Source organism: Carettochelys insculpta, chromosome 3, assembly GCF_033958435.1.
Source record: "Carettochelys insculpta isolate YL-2023 chromosome 3, ASM3395843v1, whole genome shotgun sequence".
In the NCBI taxonomy this organism is placed as follows: domain Eukaryota; kingdom Metazoa; phylum Chordata; order Testudines; family Carettochelyidae; genus Carettochelys; species Carettochelys insculpta.
In genome coordinates, this window is record NC_134139.1 from 211,554,392 (window position 1) to 211,572,966 (window position 18,575).

Sequence of the window (18,575 nt, forward strand, 5' to 3'; positions counted from 1 at the left end):
GACTTGATCACCAGTACCTACACAGGAAACACAAATTTGACTAAGCAAAACAGAAGTCATGTAGCACTTTAAAGACTAACACATGGTTGCCAGACTAGGGGGGCGTAAGGCGACCCAGTCTCCCCCCCCCGCATCATTCCCCCTACCCGAAGAAAAAGCCAGCCTTTGCTTCCGGCTCTCAGCCCCTGCCATTTTATGCGGGCAACCTGGCGCAGCCACTATAAAAAGCAGACAGTCAGTGAAGACCCACATGGAGTTATCTGCCTCCTGCAAAGGGGAGTGAGTGTGGGTTGGGGAGGGGAGGGAGAAGGATGGGGTTAGATGGGGACTGGGGGTGCCTGGATTGGGGGAGGGGGATGGAGTGAGTGTGGGACTAGGGGTACCTGGCTTTGGGGGAGAGGAGGTTTGGGCAGCCAGCTTGTGGGGCTCATGGGGCTTGGGTGGCTGGCCCTGGCATTGCAGGGTTTGGGTGGCTCGGGTTGGCAGGCAGGTGGTTTGCTCCAGAAATGTGGGGCTTGGTCAGCTTGGATGGGCAGCTCTGGCAAGGCAGGGCTCAGGTGGGTAGCTAGCACGGAGCTCTGGTGGCTGGTATGGGGCTCAGGCAGCTGGTCAGCTGGGGCTGCATCAGGCAACCGCAAGGGGCCAAGAAAAACGATTTGCGCTTATTTATAATTTCAAATAACATTTTAATATAAAGCTTTTGTGTTTATTTTAAAATACAAATTGAATTTTTTGTTAAGGGGGTTGGATGATTGTAAAGAAGAGGTGGGGGGCATGAAGGTTTCTCAAAAATCAAAAAGGGGGGCATGATGCCAAAAAGTTCAGGAACCACTGGACTAATGAAATGATTTATTAGGTGATGAGCTTTCGTGGGACAGACTTCTTCAGATCTATAGAATTTCCAGTCCAGATCCAGTTATGTAGCACTGAACTCCCAAAAAAAAGCAATAAAAATGACAAATCAAAACACATAAGACTGAAGGAGAGGGGTGAGGGGTGGGGGGTGTTAAAATATCTTGCCAGAGATACTTATGAACATCAAAAGGAAAGAAAGCAGTCCTTGAAATGCAGGAGATAATTGCTGTTAATTGACTAGGGAGTCATGTACTTCATTGCTTCTTTGGGCTAGCTCACTGCAGAGGCACGCCCATATATTTTCCTATTTCAAGAAGTTGCAGCAATCCCTCCTTCATACTAAAGGTTCTGTGTGTGCCCCCTTCCCATTCATACCAGGGTCCACATTTGTTTCCACCCCACAGCCTGGGATGTTGTGTGTGATCTCATTTCCTTCCATTCCTTACCAGGAAACAACCTTTATATCCCATAACCCATCAAATCTGGGTGCAAACCCATTCCCTTTACCAGGGATGCTATTCTCCCATGCTATAGGTTCTGTGTGCAACCCTTCTCACACAATATTTCTGCCTGTGGGGAGATAAGTCCATTACGGTGCCAATAAACCTATATCGGGAGGACGATGGGCAGAAATGCAGAAATGAAACAGAGGTAGTGTCATGCTGGAAGATGCCAACAGATGCCACTCAATCAGTTCTTTGATCTATAGACAACTGCAGAGGTGTTTGAAGCTGTGGCTCTGCTAAGCAGATAATGGGAGCTCCATGTATTCCCCATTTTTTCCTTCAATTTTTTCCAATTTTCCCCAAAAAGTGACAGAGTTCTGTTCGCTGATGCTTAAAACATGCTTAGAATTTTGGAAAAGATCAGATATACCAGTCAGAAGTCACATTATATCCAAAACGAAATGACGGGAGGGACTCACAACCTTCAACAACAAGAAGTCCTGTGGCACCTTATAAACTAACAGATATTTTGGAGCATAAGCTTTTGTGGGCAAAGACCCACTTCATCAGATGCATGAGTGGGAGTGCAGGGGTGTTCAGAGGGGTATTTAAAGAGTGGGGTCCCAGTAATACGGAGGGACAGAGCTGATAAGGTCTATTCAGTCAGGGTGGAAAAGGCCCGTTAATCAGGAGTATGTATCAAAAGAGGAAAAAACAGGTTAGATCAGACAAGGGTGATGTGGCCCATCATCAGAATCTAATGTGGAGATGTTAACACCCAGGGCAGAGAAGCTACTTTTGTAAGGTGCGAGCCACTCCCAGTCTCCGTTTAATCCTTGGTTAATGGAGTCAAATCTGCAAATAAATTGCAGTTCAGAGATTTCTATCTCCATTTGATTTTTGAAACTTCTTTGTTTTAGCACTGCTACTTTTAAATCTGTTACTGAGTGTCCAGGGAGATGAAGTGTTCTCCCACAGGTTTTTGTACATTACCATTCCTGATCTCTGATTTATGTCCATTTATTCTTTTATGTAGAGACTGTCCAGTTTGACTAATGTAAATTGCAGTGGAGCTTTGCTAGCACATTGATGGCATATATTATATTAGTAGATGTGCAGGTAAAGGACCCCATGATGGTATGACTGATGTTAAGTCCTGTGATGATATCACTGGTGTAGATATGTGAACAGAGTTGGCAGCGAGGTTTGTTGTAGGGATTGGTTCCAGGTTTAGAGTTACTGTGTTGTGACATATAGTTGCTGGTGAGGATTTGTTTAAGGTTGGCAGGCTGTCTGTAAGCGAGTACAGACCTGCCTCCCAAGGTCTGTGAGAGTGAAGGATCATTGTCCAGGATGGGTTGCAGATCACTGATGATGCACTGGAGAGGCCTTAGGTGGGGGCTGTATGTGATGGCCAGTGGTGTTCTCTTGTTTTCCTTGAGAGGCCTGTCTTGTAGCAGGTGGCTTCTGGGTACCCGTCTGGCTCTGTTAATCCGTTTCCTCACTTCCTTAGGTGGGTATTGTAGTTTGAGGAAAGCTTGGTAAAGATCTTGTAGCTGTTTGTCTCCATCTGATGGATCAGAGCAAATACGGTTGTATCTTAGTGCCTGGCTGTACACAATGGATTGTGTAGCGTGCCGTGGATAGAAGCTGGAGGTGTGTAGGTAAGTATAGCGGTCCGGGGGTTTTCAGTATAGGGTGGTATCTTCACCAGTAATAGAAGGCTCTGCAGTCTCTCAGGCACAGGTATAATAAATTCCAATGGTTGGAAACTGAATCTAGACAACTTTAGACTTGAAACATCAGGCAACTTCTTACAGTAACTTATCACATGAACAACATATCATGCACTGTGGTGGATCCTCCATTACTGGCATTTTTTTAAACCCAGATTGAAAAATTTTCCTCAACAATATGCATCAGTTCAAACAGGAATTAATTCAGAGGAGTCATACAGAATGTGTTATCAAAACAAAAAAGCAATCAAATAGCACTTTAACAAAATAATTTATTTGGTGAGCTTTCGTGGGACAGACCCACTTCTTCAGACCATAGCCATACCAGAACAGACTCAATATTTAAGGCACACAGAACCAAAAACAGTAATCAAGGTGGACAAATCAGAAAAAAAATTATCAAGGTGAGCAAATCAGAGAGGAGGGGGCAGAAGGGGAAGTGGGAGTCAAGAATTAGCTTAAGCCAAGTATGCAAACAAGCCCCTACAGTGACCCAGAAAATTCCCATCCCAGTTCAAACCACGTGTTAATGTGTCGAATTTGAATGTGTTATGTTATCCAGGAAATCAGACTAGAGAACCACAATGGTCTCTACAGGTCTTAAAACCTAATGAATCTACAAATCAATAGCTTAGTCTCAACAGTAAAGACCAGAGCCCCCAGAACTTGGACCTTAGACACACAGGGCTAGATTTTCAAAAGGTATTTAGGTGCATATTGATGCAGACAGGTGCCTAAGGTGATTTTGGAAGTCCCTCTGAGCACCCATCTGCATCCTTAGACAGCTAAATACCTCTGACAATCTGACTCATTGTGCTTGAGGGCTAAAGGAAAGATCTGTAACAGGCCTTGCCCTTGTATAGCAGCATAAGGAAACTGAATGACAGGCCAGGGCTTACCGTCTGAATGAACTTGTTGCAGATCACCTTCTTATCACCCCTGCAGAAAAAGAAATACAAAATATAATTACAATTGGAGTTGGTAATTCTTATTGGCAAGATTGCCTGACACTTCCCACTTCCTTTATAATATCCTATTTTCAGTCACTTATACTTTTGCCAGATATATGATTTGATTTGAAATTTTTCATGTTGGGTGTCTAATTTCAGCCAACACTTTAGTTGTTTAAAAGGATGAGGTTAAGGAAAAGTATGTTGCTTTGGTCCTATTAAATTCTGACAAGCTTTTCTCTGAACAGCTCCAATCTGGGATTTTGAAGCCCAAATTAATATAGTTCTCCCCGTCAATGGTTAGAACATTCCCTGTAATTTTGGCCTTGATCAGATGCAGCATTCAACTGTTATTACATTAGACACAGAAATGCCACAAGTTTGAGCATGGGCCCTTACAAGGTCAGCCAATAACAATGACAGAGCAATGACCTCATTTCCATTAAGTAGTGACAAAGCTGTTGAGAAGACAAAAAGCAGGGAAATCAGTGAGCTGGACTCCCTCATCTTAAATAACCTCAAAGTGGTATCTATGTTAGTTAACAAGCAGTCCTATGGCACCTTAGGAACTAAAATAATTAGGTCATGAGCTTTCATGGGTAAGGCCCTCTTCTTCAGATGACTGGAAGAAGCAGGGCTTACGCACAAAAGCTCATGATCTAAAAAATTTGTTAGTCTCTAAAGTGCCAAGTACTGCTTGCCATCTTCAATCAGTCAATGCAGCCTGCAGAGATGAATGACCGTCCAACAGATCAGGTGTTAACCTTCAACTTGGGAGACCCGGCTTCAGTTCTCTGCTCACTACAGACTTCCTGTGTGACTCTTGGCGAGTAACTTAGGGTCAGCTCCACCAAGGGACTTTAGTGCTTAATCACCAAATTCAGGTGCTTAAAGATGTAGATAGGTGCTTCGTTGGAGTTCCAAAAGCACTTAAGTGCTGAACTCCCACAGGATTTAAATAAGGGTAAAATTTTTAACAGTGAGAGCAATTAACTATTGGATCAATTTACCTTGGGGCTATGGTGGATTCTTCAACCCTTGAAGTGTTTATATCAAGCAGGTGTCTTTCTAACAACACATTATACCTCAACTAGAAGTTACGGGCTCAGTGAAGAAGTCACTACAATGCAGTTTTCTGGCCTGTTATCAGCATGATCTCCTTTGGCTTTAAAATCAAATTAGGTCTTTGTCTGCTATATTAAAAAGCCATCTGTTATCAGAAATCTCTTCCCATGTAGGTACTTAGAGAAAGTCATCTTCCTTGAGACTTAACCTTCTGTTGAGTAAACAAAATATATTTAGCATCTCTGTCACTACAGGGAAGATTTTCCAGACATCACCTAATTCCTGTAACTCTTTTCTGAAGCCTTTCCAGTTTGACAACATCCTTTTAGCAGTATGGACAACAGAACTGGACACAGAATCCAGTACCAGCTTCACCAATGCACAGATGAAATGTGTGGGAAAGCTTCTGTAGCCATATTGGTTAGGTAATTCAATTACAATATGTTAGGACTGGTTAATAAAATTTTAGAAAAATAATTGATTAAGGTATAGCTAACCAGAGTGATATAGTTATCATTGAGGAAGATGAGGAAACGCTAGTGAAAATGGTGCAGGTGCTAAATGAAGGGAAGCAGTACGGCCTGATTATGAACATTGATAAAACAAAAACAATGGTATTTGGAGATAAGGAAATAGGAAGGAAGATCAGTGTCGATAGTATTGAACTAGAAAATGTCGAGAAGTTCACATACCTGGGGAGCACCATAAAGTATGATCTAGACTGTAAGAAGGAAATATCAACTAGAATAGCTAAAGCAAGAGCGAGTTTGAAGGCGATGGGTAAGGTCTGAAAAAGCAAAATGATTAGCTTAGGAACCAAGCTGAGTGTCTTGAAAATGTGTGTGCTCAGCAGCATGTTACATGGATGTGAGACGGGCGATAATGGAAGATTCGAAAAGAAGAATACTGGCATTCGAAAGGAGTTGTCATAGAAAGGTTCTGACTATAGGATGGGTACAGAAGGTCACCAATGAGGAATTATATAGAAAAATACAGTCAAAAGAGAACCTGCTGCAGAAGGTTATAAAATGGAAGCTACAACTATTCGGGCATATTTGCAGAATGAACAATGAACAAAAAACTCAAGACCCTAGTATTTGGCATAATGGACGGTTTGAATAGGAGAGTCAGACCCCACAGAGAATGGGTAGATGATATAGTAGATTGGTGTGGAGCTAGTCTACAGAAACTAAGCCACTCTGCACTGGACAGGGAAAGATGGAAGGAAATAGTGAGAGAGACGTCAGACACCAACGGGCTCCGAGCCCGTGGTTATTGATGATGATCAGAACTGAAGTTTCACTATACGAAGTAGGGCCCAAAAGGAAGTTCTTTGGCAACCAACTTCAGGACACTGCTTCAAGATCAGAGTGGCCAGTCCTCAATCATGTGCCAATGACACTACAGAAACTGGATTCCCCCCAGATGGACCTGATTCTACTGGCCATCAAGACAAGTTCATCTGTCTTACTGGATATGGTGAGCCTTGTCCTCCTTCTTCTTCTCTGTTCTTGGCAGTCACTCAATAACCAGTAGCACATCTTCATGTCACTCTCCTATTTGTGAGTCCATTAAACACTGATCAGTCCGATTCCGCAGCTGTGGGTCTTATCGCAAAAGGGACAGGTGTTGGTAGCTGATGGAGGGGCAGGTGCAGGGCAGTTTTTGATGTTCTTTTCTTCTGCCTCTCAACTGCACTGCAGCAGGACCTCTCAAATTGCTCCACCCCCTCACAGATTACCAATCTCCACAGGGGACAGTCTAGGGCATGGTTCTCCCAGGCTTTGACACTGATGCGGCACTATTTCACGTGTTCCTTCAGCATGTCCTTATATTGCTTGTGCTGGCCCCTAATGCTCCTGTGTCCTTCTTCCAACTTGGAAAATAGAATCTGTTTTGGGAGGTGCTGATCAGACAAAGTTGTTGATCAGTGATAATGGCTTTAATGACGGCCATGTTCAACTCTTCTGGGACATTAGTGCTCGTGTGCCTATCCTCCTAAGAGACATTTAGGAATCTCCTGAAGCTGCGTGGATGATATTGTACAAGTGCCTTCAAAAGGACTCTTGTATGTTGTCCAGGTCTCATATGCACACAGTAGCACTGAAATAACCACTGCACAGTATATAAGGAGCTTTGGATAGATGTCCCATTCTCAAAGACCCTTTGTGTCAGGCAGATGAAAGCAGAGTTTGCCCAGCTCAGACAATGCTGAATTTCCACATCAAGGTCAACGTCAACTTTAACAGAAAAATTACTTCCAAGGAATGGGAAGTGCTCCACATTTCCCATTCATTCTATACACAATCTTCACACCAGCTGGAAGCTTTCCCTCAATGAGGTGAGGGATGGGACAGTTTCCCTGTCAGCCCCTGTGGACCCCCACGCTTCCTGGTGGTTCCCTGTTGTGCCACACAGACTCATGGTGGCCCCTTAACTGGTCAGGTCTTTCCAGAGGCAGGGGTCTCTGCCTAGTGAGCCATTCTCACCATAGGCAAGTCCAGAACGGGGGTAAAGCCAGTCCCCTTGCAGGACTTTGACTGCTCCAGCAAGATAGCCCTCTAGGGAAGGGTCAGGGGAGTCCAGACCTGCCCTCTACCCTGGACTCTGGCCCAAGGTCCCTAAGAAAAGAGGTAGCTGGCGCGGCTTTTGCCCCTGCCCCAATGTAGTGACCTCACCCTGGGCCACTTCAGCACAAAAAGGTGCAACAGGGAAGTGGTGGGTGCTCTGCTCTGCTCCAGCCATCTCCCTTGTGCGCCTTCCCACTCCTTCCCCTCTGCTGCCTGGGGCGGGGGGCGGCAGGGGGAGCTTTTTATAGGAAGTCCAGGGGGCTCAGCTGGCCATGAGTGTTCATGAGACTCAGCTGTGACTGACTCAACTAGATCCCAGCTGCCTGCTCTAACTGGGCTTACTCAGGGAACAGAAAAGCAGTAGTCCACTATCCGGAATATCTGCCTTCTATCAGGTCCCTGCGGCCTACAGGCAGCAGTCTGCCACAGGGGTCATAGTGGTGAAGATGCTGAACAATGATGGGGCAATGACACAGTCTTGTTTAACTCCCGTTTTGACTTCAAAGTGGTTGCTTTGTTGCTCAATTCTGTGGCAGTCATGATGTTGTGAAGCAGCCTCAAGATGCTAATGAATATTTTAGGGTAGCCAGACTTTGAGAGGATGGTCCACAGGGTGCTACAACTGACTGAGTTGAATGCTTTGGTCAGATTGATGTATAAGCTTGGTTTTGTTCACAACAATTTTCTTGCAGTTGTTGGGCAGTGAAGATCATGTCCGCTGTTCCTTGGAATGGTTGGAAGCCACACTGGGATTCTGGGAGAATTTCTTCTGAGTGTGGCAAAAGTCAGTTTGCAAGGATTCAAGCTAAGAATTTCCCTGCCACTGCCAGGAGGGAAATGCCACGATAATTTCCACAGTCCACCTTGTCCTCCTTCTTGTAGAGACTGATGATCAATGTGTCTCTGAACTTTCAAGGCATCTGTTCCCCATCCCGGATCTTGAGAATCAGGAGGTGGAGTTATTGGTGGAGCTCTGGCCCACCTTCCTTGAAGACTTTGCTGGGGATTCCATCTTGTCTGGTTGCCTTGTTGCTCTTCATTGGTTTGATAGCAATTTGGACCTCAATCAGTGTAGGAAGTGTTGCAAGGTCATCCCTAGGTGGGTGCTGAGGGATTTGATCAAGGGATTCTAGGACTACGGTGGAGGTGCGATTCAAGAGCTCATGATATTGCTCCCTCCAGTGAGAAGCAATGGCTTCATTGCCTTTCAAGAGTTGGATACCATCCTTCGATCTCAGGGGATGAGTCCATGATTTCTTGGTCCATAAACAGCTTTGGTAGCACCGAAGAAACTTCTGGTATCATTGATGTCTGTGAGATTCTAAAATTCTTATGTTTTCTCAGTCCTCCACTGGTTTTTCAGTGTCTTTGGTTTACATTGCACTTCTGCCTTGGCATGTGCTTCTCTCTTAGTTGTGCAGTTGATGTTGCTTTGCTATGCCCTAAAAGATTTCCTTTCTGCCTCAATCAGGCGTTCAATTTCCACATCGTTTTCATCAAACCAGTCTTGATGCTTCCTGGACTGGTAGCCAATGTTTCCTCCACAAGCTCCAGTGATGCATTTTTCAATTGACACTAGCGTTCTCCCACATCTTCAGGATGTTCTGTCAGCAGCCTCCTTTAGAATGTTATCTGGAAGTCACTTCATCTGATGGCGTCCCTCAAGCCTTGTATGTTGATTTTTCATCGGATCTGTTTCCTCCGAGTTCTCCGTTTGGTGACAATACGAATCACCACTGTGGATCAAATAAGGTGGTGGTCAGTCCAGCAGTCATCTGCACTAGTCACTGCATGTGTGAGAAGGACATCACGCCAATCCCAAGCACAGATGATGACGCAGTCTATGACGTGTCAGTGCTTCAATTGAGGGTGTTGCTATGAAGTCTTAAATTTGTTTTTCTGGCAGAAGAGGGTGTTTGTGAAGACTAGCTCACATGCCACACGTTTCATAAGGAGGAGCACTCCACTGGAGTTGCTATTGCCAACTCCTTTTCCAATGGCAGTCTGCCAGAGGTCCGTATCTCTTCCAGCCCTGGCATTGAAATCCCTCAAGAGAATAATCTTGTCTTCTTTGAGGATGTCTTTCAGGATTGTGTCCAATTGGGTATAGAACTTTCCCTTCATGTTATCTTTGGCATCTAGAGTTGGTGCATAAGCACTCATGAGAGTTGCCTGTTGGTTTTTGGCAAGCTTCAAGTGGAGAGTCATGAGATGCTCACTGATGCCAACAGGAACTTCAGACAGGATCTTTGTCAGTCATTTTTGATGGCATATCCTACTCCATGAATTCATTTTTCTTCCTGTGAGGGTCCTTTCCAGAAAAATGCACACCCTCCGCCTTCTTCTCTCAGCTGTCCTTCTTCTGGTCTACGTGTTTCTGCTAGGACAGGTATATCAATGTTGAATTATTGCAGCTTGCTGGTGATAACTGCAGTGTCTTTCAAATCAACTGCTGTCTGCATTGCCCATTAGAGTCCAAATATTCCATGTTCCAAAGTTTACTGTTCGCTTTCGACTGCACAGATGTGAACCCATTGGACACAAGTATCAGAGGGGTAGCCCTGTTAGTCTGGATCTGTAGCAGCAATGAAGGGTCCTGTGGCACCTCATAGACTAACAGAAAAGTTTAGAGCATGAGCTTTCGTGAGTTAACTCACTTCTTCAGATGCTGGTCAGATTCTTCAGCATCTGAAGAAGTGAGTTAACTCACGAAAGCTCATGCTCTAAACTTTTCTGTTAGTCTATAAGGTGCCACAGGACCATTGGACACACTTATCCAGTCATGAGGGCTGAGGTGGACTATATTTAGAGCCCCTTTTCTAGCACCCTCCCCATGTGTAGTGAGCAGAGTGAATCCTAAATAGGGCTGCTCAATCATAGATGCAGGAGCTGGACCATTGTACAACCTCAGTCCTCAAAACAGAACGACTCATACATACGTCCACCGCCTACATGCTGGTTCATGACTAAAAACTTCCAGATTTCACAATCCTACTCCCATCACCAGTCGCCATAGGGCTTAAGTTTAAGAGAGTAATATACAGAAGAAGATGCCTGTGAATGACTTCTTTTAATGTGGGGGTACTGTTGCACTGCAGTCACCACACAGTTCTTGATGGTGGAAGGCTCAGGTCCACTGGTCCAATCAGTTCGCTCCCCTGCTCATGGCTCTGCATCCCCTCAAAACAATCTATGCTCCTGCTTCCATACCTCCTCCCTCCAAACATTCCACCCCCGTATCTCACTGGGCACCCAGAACAAGTCCGGAGGGGTCTACAGAGAACACTGCATTGTATTCCCATGGAATCACCCACCAGCAGAAGGTTAACATTTGATGAGCAATGACCATAGTATCCTTCTGTTTTCCCCATATCCACCACTCTGTCATTAGGGCTCCCTAAATAAAAACACCATAGGTTGGAAAAATAAAGTTTTGTTTATTAGTTAGTATGTTTTTGGGTCCATGTTTTGGGGCTGGATGTGGTGGTGAGGACTGTCAGGCGCTTGGAGGGAGTTTCATAAGGGGCAAAGAAATAGCATGGGTGTGTGTGGGGGCGGGCGGGGGATGGATGCTAGTTAACAACCTTCACGCTCATTTACAAACTAGGTTTTCAAGGTATCCCTGATTTTCACTGCCTCTTTCTGTGCTTTCCTTTTTTCCCTTGGGGTCAGTTGCTTGTCATTTCTGGCCAGGATCTCTGCCTCTGCCCCTCCATGCTGGCATGAAATTCTCCCCCTTCACCTCACAGCAAGAATACAAAAGGCCCCAATAGGAAGGGCGGTGTTTTCTTCATTGAGGTCTAAGTGCATCAGAAGGCACCTGATCCAGGCTTTTAAATGGCCAAAGGCCCAGTCTACTACTCTTCTACGTCTGCTCAGCCTGTAGCTGAAGAGCTCCTTACTGGAGTCGAGGGTGCCTGTGTATGAATTCAAGAGCCCAGGCGGCAAGGGGTAAGTAAGGTCACCAAGAATCACTATGGGCATCTCCATATCACCACAATGATAATTTTCTGGTCTGGGAAGAAAATTCCACTCTGTAGCCTTGCAAAGAGACAAAGAATTCCTAAAGATTCACACACCATGCACTCTCCCTGACCACACCACGCTGATGTTGGTGAAACAACCTTTGTGATCCACGAAAGCCTGAATGGAAGGACAGAGTTATCAACACAGCCGTCCTCGAGCAAGCTGGAATCCCAACCATGCACACCCTCCTCAGACAGCGTCGGCTCCGCTGGCTTGGCCACGTCCACAGGATGAACGATGGAAGGATTCCAAAAGACATCATGTATGGTGAGCTAGCCTCTGGCAAAAGACCCCCCGGATGCCCCCAGTTGCGTTATAAAGATGTCTGCAAGAGAGACCTCAGAGAGGTAGACATCAAGCTGGCCAACTGGGAAGAACTAGCAGACGACCGCGGCAGCTGGAGGCAGGGGTTACACAAGGGCCTTCAGAAGGGCGAGTTGAAGATCAGACAGCGAGCAGAGGAGAAGCGAGCGCACAGAAAGCACAATAAGGACTTGCCAGACACCCACTACATCTGCAAGAGATGCAGCAAGGACTGTCACTCTCGTGTGGGTCTTTATAGTCACAATAGACGCTGTAAATGAAGTCTTAAATTGAAACTTTAAAGGGCGCGATCCATAGTCTGTGCAGACTGAAGGATGCCTACTACTACTACTACCCCTTGTGGTTAATGTACTCTGAGGCGCAGTGGTCCGGTGCTAGGATGCATTCCATCTATTGCTCCACCACAGTTAGGGAACCCGATGGCAGCCAAGCCATCCACTATGTCCTGCACATTCCCCACATTCACAGTCTTTTGCAGAAGAAACATATTGATCGCCTTTGCTACCTGGATGACAACAGCCCCCACTGTAGATTTGACTACTCCAAATTGCTTTCCCAATGATGCAGTCTTACAAACTTCCACAGAACAACTGCCACACTTCTCAGCTGTCAAAGCAGGTCTGATTTTGGTATTGCTGTGCTTCAGGGAGGGAAACAGTATTTCACAAAGCTACACATTAACCTTACGAATGACAGACTTTGAGAAATGTCAGATTTCCATAAAAGGGAACTCCCAACTGTCCACAGAAAGCAATGAGGAGCAGACGTCTGCTCTCCTTATAAGGTACCAGCAAAAGTCAGAGGGCACAAAGAAGTAAGTAGGATACATGTAAGCCCCACGACCTGCTGCACCAGACCTCCAGTTGGCACATACCTGCAGCAAGGATCTGGCAGAGAGTACCTTCAGGACCTAAGCGGTCAAGAATAGGGGGATTTGCCAGATGAGGGGAGGTCAGGACTCCCAGTTGCCCTGGGGAAAGGGATACTAGCCTGCTGGCCAGACTCCCCTCCTGGCCGGCACCAGTTCCCTGCCCCGAGGCTGCCTGGGTGGGGCTCCACTCTGGCTCCCTGCCACCAGCTACTAGCCAGGGATCCCCACAGGACTCCAGAGGCATCCATGCCCCAACCCAGTCCCTCCAGCCAGCTTCCCAGAATCAGGGCCTACAGAGCTGCTCTGACACAGCCAGGCTCCCCACTGCCATAAGGTTGCTAATAGTCATGCCCCAGCCAGGCTCCCCTGCCAGTTGCTTGACACTGAGGGGGCTCCCCATCCTGGCCAGATTCCCCATTACTGCAGGGATATCAGCAGGGTCCTTCACCCAGTCAGGATCCCCAGACAGCTCCCCTCCTGCAGGGCTGTGGGACTCCCAACCCTAGCTGTGCTCCCTGCCGTGGGGCTCTTGGACCTGGCTCACCACTCTGGGCCTCCCCACAGTGGGCTGTCAGGGGCATGCTATGCTACCAGCAGAGCTGGGCTGCAGCTGCACATTGGCGCTCTCTGTCCAGGCAATCTCTGGTCCAGCCAGACCAGGAATGTTGCTGGATGAGAGTATGCCAGATAAGAGAGTTTCAACATCTACCTGAAGAACTTTTAGGCTGTTCAACAAAGCCTATGAAAGACCAAGAACTGTATTTCAGGGTTGTGTAAGGTATCATGTGCAGGGGAGGTGAGAGCTAGTGTAGTGTGAGATATGGCTGAATACCAGGATAGAAATCCTGGGCATGAAGGACAGACTGTGCATTTCCAAAGCAGCCTGCAGTACTGGCAGAAACGAGATACCACACTCACAGGCACGTGGCACCACACACACACAGATGATACAACAAAGGTCTCACCATTCCTCTCCAATTTTGTAGACGTAAATGATGTTATCTGTTTGTCCAATGGCAATTTTGGTGGAGTCAGGAGAGAATGCCATGCCTTTCACCACGTAGCTCTTCTTGCCATACTGCGGAGAGTAAAAGGGAGGAAGCATTGACCAAAGGGTGAGGTTAATAAAACAGGTCCCAGAAGAATCCCAAAACAGACATAGAATGAGGGTCACAGGTCACTCATGCAGTACAAGCTGATCCCATTACCCTCCATCTCCATGTTGTGATAGTCCTGCAGTTATGGACTATGCTGATCTAGTCCTGCCAGGCACGTGGCTGTGGGTTATTGCTTCTGCACACACTGCTAGGTAAGGAAAGTCACTAACTATTGGGACTTACTAAGGGTCACGGTGGAGTCTCCATCATCAACAGTATTCCAGTCAAGAATGGATGATTTTCTAAAAGGTATGTCCTAAGAATTTGTCTGGGGAAGTTCTATGGTCTATGTTACATAAGAGGTCAGACTTCATGACCACAATGGTCCCTTCTGATCTTGGGATCTACAGAAAGAGGGCGGGTCAACGTGAATGAGATGCCCCAGACAAGCAAAGCCAGCTAAAGATTAAGTAATACGCTAACTCAGTCTGATTTCTCCTTCTGCGCAAGTTGTTCATTGGTGCACACTAGGCTATTAGAAATAAGACTTCCCACTGCTGTGTTCATGAACACAGAAGCACACCCCCAGGTACATGTGGCAAACACTACTGCCAGACCACATATAAAAGTATGCGCACACATAAGCATACTGGTGCATACACTCACAGTGGCAGCTCTTAACACACACACACACAGGCATACATACTCCACAGGGCAGGTGAATAGCAAACACAACAGATTTAAGAACACAACAAAAGTCACACTATGTATGACAGGATGTACCTGTCTCTATTCCCTGAACACTACTGTCTTAATCTTCGTACAAAATATGCCGTCTTAATTATAATGGGAAAACTCAATTTCTTGGTCATTGATCTCCTGGCAAAATGTGTGTGGCAACATTATACGTGAAATTTTAAGATCTTCCATCATTATGTTATTAAGAGATGTTCCAAATCACAGCATTCCCCAAGTAGAAGTTGGCAAAAAGGTGTGTGTTAAAGGACTGTGTGCTATGATTAATTTGAATTTAAAATAACAAACAGAGTCATTATGCATGAAGGGAAAATAAAGACAGATCGTCAAATAGGTGAGATAAAGTAACAGGGAATGTTTATTCTTCCACACAGGGCTTATCTACATTTTTTTCCCTTATAAAAACCCTTTTCTTCCACACAAAAAAATACCTTTCGACCACACAGCTCAGGCTGTTATTCGGGAATAACATTTATCTCAGAACAGTTAACTCCATCAAAACAAACAACTTTCACTGATTCCCCCCTTTCAATTCCGTAATTGAGTCAGTGTGTACAAAGCAGAGCTAATTACTGTTTAATTGGCCTCCTGGGAGACATCCCATCCAGCTCAGGTGAGTATCTACCCTAGGCAAAGCTGAAAACCTGCTACTTTTTCCCCAGATGTCCCAAATTGTTGGGATCCATGCTGATGCAGGGCTGTGTGGGGCTCTGGTACTTGGCTGCTGGGGAGCTCTGGTACTGGTTCAGCAGAGGTACAGCTTCTGGGGCTCTGGTTTGCCCCATGGACTCCAGTCCAGTCCTGGCTCTAGGAGTCTGCAGTAGGGCTCCCTGCCACACCACTTAAGGAGTTCTACCCTTGATCCAGGACTCAGCAGGGCTCCCCACACAGGCGGGGCAGCAGCAGGTCTCCCCATACACAGAGCTTCAGCTCCAGTCTGGGGCTCAGCAGGGCAACAGCGGGTCTCCCCACACGTGGAGCTTCATCTCCAGCGTGGGGCTCAGCAGGGCTCCTGTGCATGGAGCTTCAGCCCCGGTCTGGGGCTCAGCAGGGTTCCGATCAGGGCTCACTGGGGAGGCAGCGGTGCTCCCTGCGCACGGAGCGTCCGCTCTGGTCTGGCGTTCAGTGGGGCTCCCTGCACACAGAACTTCAACTCCAGTCCAGGGCCCCATGAGCTTCCATAAATTAAGTGGATTTTGAATCAGGCTCTCAGGTCAGCAGGTCTTTCTGCTGACTTCAGTGGGCTAAGGATCAGCCCATAAAGAAATTAGTTTCACACCACCCTCATCCTTGGCACCTGTTGTTCTTTGCAGTGCACAGTATTTGCTGCCTTTATTATTGCTTGTTTGAGAAACACAGTCAAGATTATTGAAAACCTACCAGCGTCCATCTTTTGTAACCAAAGGAACTCGATCCTGTGGCTTATACAATCTTAAAGCTAATAGGCAAACCTTTCTTTGTTCACATTTTGCAATGATGTAAGTATGCACACAGGTGAATGCACAGGTCGGTAGATCTATAGTGTGGAGGTTAACTGTGCTGTAGCTCCACAAAAGTAAGAATATAGGTACTTAGTGCTGTATAATATATTCTGTGCTGATGGCTCGACAAGGTGCTGATGCCAAGGTTTTTAATCATAGCTTGGTACCAGTCTGTGGGTGTTAGGAGCAGTGTTGTAAACGTGGGAGAGAACCTTTCTACGTTTGTTACAGTGTAGTTGATAGGTTATGGTTATTTTTCTTTTTCTTGCATATTACAAGATCAGCATTCCTCCACATTGAAAAGCTATCCAGGATGGGGGCTGGTTGTTGTATCTGATAGTTTGCCATAAAGATTTACTTCATTCAAGTTCCATTCTGAATTATGATAAATCTACTGGCACAGTTCCAAAACACACATAGAGAACTGGAGGTTCACTGAGACAATCTTTAGACTGAAAAATGATCTATTATGCTGCCTACCAATGTGTATTCAAAATACTTTTCATTATAGTACATCTGAAATAAACTGCTTCACTGTTACTAATTTCAAAAAATTTGTGAGTCTCTGGGCTTGTCTATACTTGCCCCCAACTCTGAAGGGGGCATAGTAATCAGGGTGATAGGAGATTACTAATGAAGTGCTGCGGCAAATAGGCAGCACTTTATTAGGCTAATTCTCCCTCGCGGCAACATCGAACTGTCAAACTTCGAAGTGCCAGCACGAGTGTAGCCGCAGGCTCTTCAAAGTGCCTTTATTCCCCAAAGTGTTTGGAAGTAAAGACACTTCAGAGTAATGTGGGCACTGTGAAGTGCCCGTGGCTACACCCACGGCAGCACTTCGAAGTTTGACACTTCGAAGTTGCCGCGGGGGAGAATTAACCTAATGAAGTGCTGCATATTCACCACAGAACTTCATTAGTAATCTCCCGTCACACTGATTACCATGCCCCCTTCGAAGCTGGGGGCAAGTGTAGACCTAGTCTCCGTGTGCCTGTGTGTGTCAAAGTTACCGGTACATAAAGAGAAAAGTACATCTGTTCCTCTTGTCTCCCCACCCTTTGAAATGGCACAGAAAGGAAGAGGAATTGTGGGATCAGATTCAGAAAGATTGGGGAGCCATAGGACAACTTCCTGATTCCCAGGGCAAAAATTTGTGTTTCCTGTTGACATCCCACAATGCCTACCAGGACTGGAAGCACACCCAAATGCACTGTTCTTTTTTCTGAATAGGGCTCTGCAGTGTGAACCCTCAGTTTGGAAAGGCTCTTGCAGCGTGAATGTTGTAGTCATGAATAACTTATTTCTACTTCACAAGTAAAAATAAATTATTCCAGAAAAACCCTGCAACGTAGATATAGCCATAGACTTATTGGATCATGGCACCCAGCTGGAAATGTTTTCAAAGAGGGAAAGAAACTTGAAAAAGAAAGGAAGAACACCCCAAGACACCCTTCTTTTCCTCTACTAGTCACATTTTCTAGACGTGAACCACCAAAAGAAGCCTTCGTTGGATTCTGAAAGAAGGGGTTCTGGTCTAGATTGGTTTGGTCTGTAAGACTGCTAAAAGCATAATGAGAAACTTTGCTTAAATCTGACAGAGTTTACTAATTTGACATCAGTATGGTTTTAACTTTATGTTACAGCTGTCAAACAACCAAAAAATTAATCATAATTAGAAGATTAAACATAATAAATTACAATTTTAATGGCACAGGTAAACAATATAATACCATTTACTTAGATCATAAATATGTCATAAGAACAGGTTAGACAAACACCTGTCAGGGAGAGTCTAGATTAGGGGTCAGCAACCCCTTGCACAGTGCCAAGGGTGGCATGAGCGCCAATTTTCATTAGCAAGTGAGGCAAGATCTCAGCCCCACCTCTCTTCCTACCCCATGTAGCCCGCAACTTGATTAAAGCCATGCCACCTGTGGATTAACAAAACACCAGCTAATGTTACCAAGCATCACCTATATAGTAAAGCTCTGCATTTTTATTTATTAATGAAGCAGTTGGAAATAAAATTATTAGTGACTTTAAAAAGTATCACTTGCACTCAGACTATGTATAGAGATGAAAAGGACGAATCTCAGCACTCTTCCTCAGAAAGGCTGCTGACCCCTATCTAGATAACATTTAGTCATGCCATAAATGCAGGGGACCAAACCATATGACCTCTTGAAATCTTTTCCAGCTCTAAGATTCTATGATGACAGTCTCAGACACAACCCCATCCTCTGGGTGTCATGTCGCTCAACCTGACTGCTAGAAGCATAGACTAAATGACAAGGGATGAATTGCTTGATAATTTCCCTGTTCTAAATACCTCAACCCTTACAGCTGGGAAGCCCCACCCCCAAGGCTGGCTCAGTGTAGCTCAAGCAGCCTCCTCAAA

The 18,575-nt window shown here is 45.6% G+C and overlaps 1 protein-coding gene across 4 annotated transcripts in view; it reads right to left on the reverse strand.

Annotated features, from left to right (window-relative positions):
* The window catches only part of IFT172 (intraflagellar transport 172), a 231,338-nt gene that overhangs the window by 211,058 nt on the left and 1,705 nt on the right, over positions 1–18,575 (reverse strand). For all 4 annotated transcript variants that reach the window (XR_012645170.1, XM_074991603.1, XM_074991602.1 and 1 more), the window contains exons 3-4: positions 13,809–13,921; positions 3,937–3,976 (exon numbers count right to left, since the gene is read on the reverse strand). Coding sequence is in view for 3 of the 4 variants with exons in the window: in XM_074991603.1 (XP_074847704.1) it covers positions 3,937–3,976; positions 13,809–13,921 (153 nt within the window). In the remaining variant the exon portion in view is untranslated. The remainder of the gene's footprint in view (positions 1–3,936; positions 3,977–13,808; positions 13,922–18,575) is intronic.